Below are 9963 nucleotides of genomic sequence, written 5' to 3'. Positions count from 1 at the left end.
GAGAGAGAGAGAGCAGAGCCCCAGGACAGCAGCACAATTAGAGCCAACCAAATCATGAGAAAACAAAAAGATAATTACTTGACACATTGGAAAGAATTAACAAAAAAACAGAGCAAACTAGAATGCTATTTGGCCCTACACAGAGAGTACACAGCGGCAGAATACCTGACCACTGTGACTGACCCAAAATTAAGGAAAGCTTTGACTATGTACAGACTCAGTGAGCATAGCCTTGCTATTGAGAAAGGCCGCCGTAGGCAGACATGGCTCTCAAGAGAAGACAGGCTATGTGCTCACTGCCCACAAAATTAGGTGGAAACTGAGCTGCACTTCCTAACCTCCTGCCCAATGTATGACCATATTAGAGAGACATATTTCCCTCAGATTACACAGATCCACAAAGAATTTAAAAACAAATCCAATGTTGAAAAACTCCCATATCTACCTACTGGGTGAAATTCCACAGTGTGCCACCACAGCAGCAAGATTTGTGACCTGTTGCCACGAGAAAAGGGCAACCAGGGAAGAACACACACCATTGTAAATACAACCCATATCTATGCTTATTTATTTTATCTTGTGTCCTTTACCATTTGTACATTGTTAAAACACTATATATATACATAGTATATATACACTATATATATATACATATATATACATATATATAGTGTTTTAACAATGTACAAATGGTAAAGGACACAAGATAAAATAAATAAGCATAGATATGGGTTGTATTTACAATGGTGTGTGTTCTTCCCTGGTTGCCCTTTTCTCGTGGCAACAGGTCACAAATCTTGCTATATAATATGACATTTGGAATGTCTTTATTGTTTTGAAACTTCTGCATGTGTGATGTTTACTGTTCATTTTTATTGTTTATTTCACTTTATATATTCACTTTATATATTATCTACCTCACTTGCTTTGGCAATGTTAACACGTTTCCCATGCCAATAAAGCCCTTGAATTTAATTGAATTGAATTGAGAGAGAGAGAGAGAGAATGAGATGGAGAGAGAGATAGTGTCTGTTTCATTTTTTAACTTTTGTGAGTGTAATGTTTACTGTTGATTTCTGATTGTTTATTTCACATTTGTTTATTATCTATTACACTTGGTTTTGAAATGTAAAAATGTTTCCTATGCCAATAAAGCCCTTTAATTGAATTTAGAGAGAGAGAGGGGAGAGAGACTACTGAAAGCAGAAGCAATTAAGAATATTAGATTAGGCTGTATAGCTGATTTTATAACCATAAACCTATAGCCTACAGTATTTTATGTAGGCCTGGGAAATGTGGAAAGGCTGGTCGAAAAGAGCGGTTCCCGAAATATTCCTTAAAAGCCTGATTTTGTAAAATAAGTTTACCTCCGCAAATCTGCACGGCGCCCTGTTCTATGTTATTTTTAATCCTCCTGTTGTATAAATCGGACAACTCTGAATGCCCAATCCTCGAAATAATGGTGGCCATAAAACTTGGCTGATCCAGTCTTTGTCGGCGATCAAAGTGCCATCCTTTGAAATCCGTCTGTTTTGTGGAAATAGGAGCGCACGCACAGCTGCGTTGAAGCGCGCTCCTCTGTATCCAAGTGAATATAATTTCATTTTAGATCTAGGCCTTGGCTTTTGCAGCGTTCAAGTCATGTGGAAACTCGGGACTTCCGAGTTAAAAATTAATGTAAGTTATTTGCGCAGAGCTTACTGCTGGTTGATAATGCGATACTTCTCATGTGGGAAACTAGGGTATCATCTTTCTACAACGAGTATGACGCGTTCACGTGCTCGTCGGAACTAGGAACCTCCCGAGTTAAAATTAACGTAAATTATTTCAAATGAACGTAAATTACATGTTTAGAGCTTACTATTGGTTGATTTTGATACTCCCCAAGTGGGAAACTCGAGATCATCCTTATACGAGTTAGCAAGTCTTACATTTCCGAGTTCTAACTAGCAAGTAAACGTGGTTTAAGCAAGTCTGATATTTTCCGAGATTCCGACCTGAGATGAACGGGACATTGACTAGGCAATCGACATTGGAATATGGATTTATGCCGCATTCATGTCATGTCGGAATATCGGGACCTCCGATTTAAAATTAAAATAAATTATTTACGTGGAGCTTCGTGTTAATTCATTGTGGTACCTTCCGCCTCGGTAAGCATGACGTGAATACGGCTTTATATTGAAGAAGCCTTCATGCGAGATACTTCATGCGCCTTTGAGTGTTCAACATCAGGGGCATAATGGAATATTGAGCGCCTTACTCGCTTAATATTCGCTTATCCAAATGAAAATGAGAGTTTTGGGCAACAGACATTCTATGCCTCGTTGGCCTATCTGTGATCATTGATTCTGCGCACTGCTCCTCTGTGTGAGGCGCTAGGCGTACTTTCACAAGGTGGGTTGGCATTTGTCAGATATGTCACTACCTAAAAGTACGGGCGACGAAATTAAAATACTGTAGTTGAGCTATTATACTCAACTAATGAAAAAAGGTGGCCAAGGGCAACTCATAAAATGCATTATTCATTGCTTTAATTTAACCAACCCTCTCTCCAATCTACGATGATTAAACAACGTGTTACGGTTTGAGTACCATCTAGCGGTTGAAATGAGATCACGCAGGCCCAAAAATGATATTTTATGTTTTATTACAAGACAGAACTAATGCAGTTGTGGAGATACAGAATAACAATATAGACAAAAACAAAACAAAACCGAAAGAAGTGCACAAAATGAAAATGACTTGAAGGTCCTAACGGTTCAATTTACAGCATCAGTTTTACAAATGGATTTGAAATAAATAAATATTAAATGACATTACAGATGGAATTTCATGATGTAAAAGGCATGTTCATTCTTATAAGGCACACATATGATCAAATGTGCCATGCAAACACCAATAAAATAGTCATTTCCCTATATACAAAAACAGTTTAGAATTTCCATCTTGATAAAAGGAAGCATCAGCTCTCCTTTTAATGACACTATTTAAGAATCACAGAAAGATTTAAAACACTCAACTAACCTGCTACACAAAAGTAACTGTTTTGAAAACCAAGGTTATACAGTATATTGACACAAACCATTCTGATTTAGTTCAGTTATAGCAAATAAATAACTTTGCACAACAGGATACACTGTCTACTAGCCAGGTGCCAGATCAGTTTGTGCTCTTGCAAACTCCACTGATCGTGTCAAGCTATATAATGTTTGGCATGACAATGAGTAACAAGAAGTTGGCATGACAGAACAGACAGACTGTCACTCAGGCTACCGGTCTGCATGCCTGACAACAAACTGATAATAATTCACGCCACTTACTGCAAAACTGTGCATTATTTAAGAGGTACACACCTGATTGGTTTGACTCGACCACTGACCAGAAATGTATAGAAAACGAACCAGAAACGTATGTTGTCGCTTGAGGCAAAGCCGCATTATAATTATGAAATATTGATGTAAAACAATGAAACGCAGAAAAAAACAATTTTGCTACGAGGCAGAGATGGACTTACAAATGTTGCTCCTTTAACATTTTGGTAATTTCTCACATTCAAAATGTCTGCATAGTCTCAGCTTTGATTTGCTTCTGTAAAATACACGTTCAATAACAGAATAACAAGATGCCAACAAACACAGAACATTAATAGTGTAAGTATTGCTTTAGCCTTCAACTCATAGGACAAAGAAATGGGTGGTATTCAGCAGGCACAAACTGTTACTGCCGGAAGTTGACCAAAACCACACTGCTCATTTTCAAAATTGGTTGCTAAAGCTTTGCTGCATTGTGCCTTACCAAACACAACCCCCTGAAGTGTTGTGACAAACTTGGGGATTAGGCTAGCCACTTATTGACCAATGAATAAGTTACAAGTGATGCCATAAAATAATGCCTCAATCTAAATATTTCCACATCTGTACACATTTAGTGGTTTAAAAAGATGCATTGTAATTTAAAAAATAGTTCTCATAGCCAAAACACTCACAAGTGTATATACAAGAACACTTCAACATATGGTTATAAAAATGTGCATTTTCAGCTCATGGAAGACTACAAATAAATAATTGCTGGTTTTCATTCCAAGACAAAGATGAGTTCTGCATGCTTGGTCGAACTCAATCTATCGTGATTCACTTGCAAGAAATTGCTGGAAAAGCAATAGATACGCTCATGGTACGGAGTGTTAACACATCTGACAACATACAATACTACTCAGTGCTTACCAAACCATGCATGTGTGGGAAAGTGTGACAACACATGCATGTATAAATTCACTGAAGACCCCTAAATACTCTTAGCCCATAACCCTTTATATATTAAGATGCTATAAATCGAATTAAATCTGCTTGAGTGTCAGGGGAAAACAAGTATTAGACTTAAAATATCCATTCCATCAATGCAAATAAGCTGGTTTTAGAAATCTAGCTGGTGGAGTCTTGCAGATCAGCACAAGAATACTTCATTGCCAATTAGACAGCTGTAAAAAATAAACAACAAGTCTGGATGCTGGCAAAAATAACATAATATATACAAATGCTGGTAACCGTAACACAGAAAAGACACTTTAAATGTTGCAAACCAAATTAATCAGACCTGAATAGTGTGCCCTTCAAGGCCAAATAGAATTCTACCTCATCCTATAAATAGTACAACTAATGCATTTATAAAATCATTTTTTTGGGTTCATTTTAGTTCTTAAAAAAAAAAAAGACAAAATGAATTACATGTTAAAAAAAATTACAAATACACATATCAAAGCAAAAATAGGAAAATCATTTAGCCATCTAAATGCACAGTGAACTAATAGGGAATGGTTTGGGGGGGGGGGGGGTAGTCTGCCACTGGAGACAACTTGTAGGGTGCCATGGTTACCCCAAGAGGGTACTCAAGAGCCATCACCAGTCCTTTTTCAGGGCTTCTGGTAGCGGGAGAGGCGGGGGGTGAATGGCGGGAAGGGGAAGGTGCGTGTCCTGCATGGGAATCAACGTCTCCTGCTTCTTGGAGCTGCAGCAGGGCTTGAAGAGACGCGGGTCAATCATCACCTCACCAAAACGCCCCTTGTACACAATCCCACAGCACACCTTTTGTCTACAGGGAAGAGGATGAAGTATCCATTCAACAGTTTGTCCAAAAAGCAAACAATTTCTGCAGAATTGTCCCAGATAAATTACAGTACTAAATGAAATTGAGATTTTCCAGACAGACTTCAATTTCATATACTTCATTGAGATACCTTTTCCAGTAAGAACGGTCCAGGAAGGAAAAGACAGAAGGAGTGGGGCGCCTCTGTTTGGACTCAATGTCTGAGCCGTCATCTGACTCGTAGCTGGGGGACTGGGATGGAGACATGCTGGAAGTCGTGCTGTGGGCATCCGAGTCTGAAAGGACAAACAGGACCATTTGTGGTGGCATTCTCTCATGGTAAATGTGAGGCAACATCGGCATGTCTACCTGGATCCTCCAAGTAGGGCCTAGTGACTAAAGTGAAACAAAGACTTACACAGTATAACTCAGTGGCTTAAAAATGTTGAAGGTGTAGACAATATTCTATAATTTTGTTGATTTAACAAGTGACCTACTTTGTCTTTTGAATTTGTGAAGCCTCTTCAGTTTGCTTTTCTTCTTCCCATCACTGTTCTTCATCTTCTTGGGTTTGGTTAGCTTGAAGCCAGGCCCAGCTCTTGCATCCACAACCTAATGTCATATACCAGTAATACATGTCAATCACTCAACTTCCACACAGCACCAATTACATGAAAAAAATCAGTGAATCCTCATTGAACTAAAATAACAAGTTGGTGCATACATGGTTCCAGTTCTTCTTAGAGCCTTTTGGCAGTTTTTTCCATCTTTTTACTAACAGCACACAGGCATTGCAGATGTCTCCCACACGATCCTCTGACAACCTTGATAAATAATCAAGAAAATGAAAACACCTCAAGCAAATCAGTAAACGTCTTTAAATAACAGACAGTACCTTAACATATATGAAATCATATTCTGAAGCACTGCAACGTTAACATTGTTGTTCTTCAGACAGCAAAACAATCTAAATCAGTCCTAGACCAGTTACTAATATCTTCCCAATTCAATCTATTGACCATCACTTGTTCAACCTTGTATGGCATACAATCACTGGGACAAAAACTGGTGCAAACTCTGCATTAACATGAATTAGAATATACAACACAGAAATAAAAGTGTAGTGTTTAATACTCCATAGAAAAAATAAGAATTTGATGAATGCAATGTTATCATGTCATTAAGACTTAAAGCATACCCAAAACATAGCCTGAAGGTTTCTTCATATCTGCTGCTGTCAGTAAAGCGTGAACTGGAGGACTTGGTCTTGCAAATGCAACATCCTTCATGGCTGCGATATATCTTAGACTTGTGAAAACCAAACATGATGATCAATGAGAACCCTACAGAGAAATAACAAATAGATTACCAAAGGATGCCATCCATTGAATGCAGAATAGTAATAGCACTGTAACGTTACTGCTGTAATGCTTTCCCCTGGTGGAAAGGGGCGGGTCACTCACTACATGTGGTCAAAACATTGAGTTAGTTCCATTTAGATGCCGTATTCTATAATTTTAGCTATCCATGATAGCTTGTCTCCACGCGAAGTTCTCATATTTATTGACGATTAACCTATTTTAACTACACAAAGTGTGCTATACGAAGTACACAAAAAAACTTTCCTTTCTGCATTTAGATACGCCTTTTATCAATCCTGCAAGCTATTATACCGATTAATGACAATCACTTAGCCAACGTCCCCGTTATTATGCACACACAATTAACGTTATAGGCAACGACTCCCATCTCGCTTTTTTGTTTCCTGACTGGATACTATTTTAAAACAAAGCTCGCGGGACAGGAACCAGATGATGAAATTGGTTGAATGTTTTTTGAGCACAGACTAACACAACTAAATCTAGCCAATTTTTGCAAGCTAGCTATTCCATTTAGTAGATTACAATACACCAACGGTACATTGCCACCTGCAAGCAATCCACTAAAATAGAATGGCAGCATCTGGCAACTGCTAGTAATGACGCCATCGTTAGCTAACTTGGCTACTACAAATATTCGACAAATTACAACAGTGGGTCGTTGGTAATAAATGAACTATGCTTTTCGTGCTGCAATTTCGATCGTTTCTGTGTTTAGAACTGATATGTTTTTGTCGGGAAAGTGATTCTCAGTTACTTGGGGAATCCGAAACAAAAAGCGGGGAAGGAAAACTCCTTCCAGTGAAGAAACAAAAAGCGGACGAACAGTCATTAAAAAAAATGCGGCACAAAAAGTTAATTGAGCAACACTGGCTTGTCTTATAATTTCAAATGAAATTGTTGTTGTAAGATAACATGCAGAATAATTTATATCGTTTCCTTCCCTTTAAATTCAAACATTCGCCCGCTGAGAGCGCCAAATAGCAATCTTACTATTGTTGTTAGTTAGCCTGCTAACGTTAGCTAGCTACCACGCCACGCTCCATATCCATGCTCTCCCATTGTTACAATGACCCCCGTGCAGATATAGTTCGCACGCGACAGACTAAAATTAAATGTAAGAGCTGTAAAACATTAGCATTCACGTTAATTTCTAAACGTAAAGGGTAAATAACAGTAGACTTACCGAACAAAAACTTTGAATCTTCGCCGTTGTCTTTTTACACACTGCGCATGCCTTACTACTACTACTGCATACAGCTGGGTATTAGAATGACATTAGCATAAAAAAGATGATAATAAAGCGTTCCATCGTAGAAACACCATATTAGGAGTGTAACGTGTCCGTTTGAACAGAAGTAGTTCAGCCAATTGGAGCACACTATGCATGGTATTTAACAATATGGGATTCTGGTTGTAGTAGTGAATATGGAAATTATTTCCGTCTAATCCTATGTATTCAACACCTCACAAGACTCCATGTCCCAGCAAGCATCGTATCAGCAACGTATGAATGGACAAGAAAAAAAAGTATTTGAAATGGCGCGAATGAGTTTGTTTACATTTTAAAACTAGCATTTGTTGTTGTTACAAGTGTTGTTATCAGTGTTTGATTTCTCTGCTTGGTAAAGTTCAATAACCATATAACAATTTATAGTGACACCATTCCAGTCAGTTATAATCCTTCAATAAAAATACAATAAACATATCCATTACTGCATTTCTGTAATTGTATTCTTTATTTTATTTTTTACACTGTACACATTTCCTCACTTAGTAAACACTACATTATACGGCTATGTCAAATGTACAACAGTGTTGAAAAACAAAAATATATCTCCCAAGATGCTCATGTCGATTGTACATGGAATAGTACAACCAACACAATCCAGACATTGGCACAGGAAAGACATCCTTTACACCTACTTCTATCAAACTGCTATTGTTATTCATCATCCTATGCTGCACAGTAAGAAAAATGGAGGAGGTCCAATGATTCTCATCTAGATCTTGGGTTGTTTTTTTTTTTGTGTGATGTGGATTATATTGCATAGCAGAAACGCCAACAGTTCAGATGAGAATCGTTTGCTCTATTTTGAATCTGGCCTTTTATAGCAACCATATTTACCACACATTATTAATTTAACTGGCAATCAGCTCATACAAGTTTCACTACTGAAAAAAACATGATGTTGTAAACCTGCCAGGAATGGGCAGAACAGGTGAGGAATAATGAGAAGTTGTTGGAAAGAAGGATGCACTGGTTAGAGGTATTTACACAAAGGCTGTCATTTTATAAATGACTCACTTTCTACCAAGCCATGGTTATGATGAGTACTGTACTGTTGAAGAGTTGTGTGTCAAGTGTGAAGCACTGACATGGCCGTATAGTGATACTTCTCCAACTGAATACATATTGTGCATCACTAGCATACGCTACATTATCTTATTCAGGAGCCTCTTCTTAGGCCAAGTTATTCCATATAAAATAGTTGCATCCACGGTACTTCCAGTGAGATTGATCCAAACTTACACACTGTCATATTGATGTAGGTGAATCAGTTTTCCACCCTACACAAACATCTATACCATGTCATATTCATACTTATAAAGCATACTTCTGCATCATTTGCTTCAAGCTCTGCATTATGACAGTTAGAATTAGAACAGAGCAAGCAACTTGACAGACATATCAAAATAATACTGTTCTTCTCCGAAAATATATTAACAGTTTTTGTTCCTTGTTTTCCTTTTTAGAATCTAGCCATTGTCAGCAGTTCACAATAACAATGGAAATATTTAGCTTTCAATAAAGTAGTATACAACAGGTTGGTTATCTTCTTCAACAAAGTGAAAGTCATGGATCGTAATAGAAAACATATTCTTATCGTCTAACAGCAACATTATTAAGGATAAAAATAACAACACATTTTGAAAGGCTCATGACACTTAATATATGGCAAATGTAACAGTAGCTTTAATATAAGCCAGAAATCGTCCCTTAATTGTTCAAGTCTCTTTCTGCATAAAAAGGTTTAATTGTTCTTTAGTGGTCCCTAACAGTTTTCCTTAGTCAGGTCCAATTGGTGTGAACGAAAGAGGGCCTAGATACCGATCCCTTTGACAAGTGAAGCTTCTAGGGTAATGTTGAACTCCTGCAAAGTCTGTAGCACTCTGATCAGAGAATTGACCAATGAGCGGTCCTTTATCAGTGCTGTGTCTTCGTACATTTGCACTGTGATTGGACAGTCTGCGAGGAGAGCGATCCAGTGGTGTAACAAATGGTCCCTAGGAAGAGCAGAGAGAAACAGGAAGTTTACCAGACTGACTTCAGGGAACTTTTTTAGTAAATCCTCATACCTGCTAAAAGACGGGATAGGAAGGGCTCAAGCTTGGTTATGACTGAGGCATTATTTACGTTGCATTTAGGCATGTCTGGTCTCGCTATGTGCCACTTAAAAAGATTTTTGACAAAGAACAAAGAGAAGATATGGCAGAT

The 9963-nt window shown here is 37.9% G+C and overlaps 2 protein-coding genes across 4 annotated transcripts in view; both read right to left on the bottom strand.

Moving 5' to 3' along the window:
• Positions 1-2633: 2633 nt before the first annotated feature.
• Positions 2634-7809, bottom strand: LOC135557674 (SIN3-HDAC complex-associated factor-like). The gene is made up of 6 exons (XM_064991185.1): positions 7651-7809; positions 6284-6428; positions 5810-5909; positions 5583-5697; positions 5237-5381; positions 2634-5091 (listed from the first exon to the last, which is right to left on the bottom strand). Exons 2-6 carry the CDS (start codon positions 6409-6411, stop codon positions 4899-4901), a joined length of 681 nt encoding a protein of 226 aa, XP_064847257.1. The 5' UTR covers positions 6412-6428; positions 7651-7809; the 3' UTR covers positions 2634-4898.
• Positions 7810-8180: 371 nt separating this feature from the next.
• The window catches only part of LOC135557651 (DENN domain-containing protein 5A-like), a 48645-nt gene continuing 46862 nt past the window's right edge, over positions 8181-9963 (bottom strand). For all 3 annotated transcript variants that reach the window (XM_064991137.1, XM_064991144.1, XM_064991153.1), the window contains one exon: positions 8181-9752. In XM_064991137.1, the coding sequence (XP_064847209.1) occupies positions 9569-9752 (184 nt within the window). In that variant the 3' untranslated portion in view covers positions 8181-9568. The remainder of the gene's footprint in view (positions 9753-9963) is intronic.

Source organism: Oncorhynchus masou, chromosome 2 (genome assembly GCF_036934945.1).
Source record: "Oncorhynchus masou masou isolate Uvic2021 chromosome 2, UVic_Omas_1.1, whole genome shotgun sequence".
Lineage (NCBI taxonomy): Eukaryota > Metazoa > Chordata > Actinopteri > Salmoniformes > Salmonidae > Oncorhynchus > Oncorhynchus masou.
This window is presented reverse-complemented; position numbering and strand designations above follow the sequence as displayed.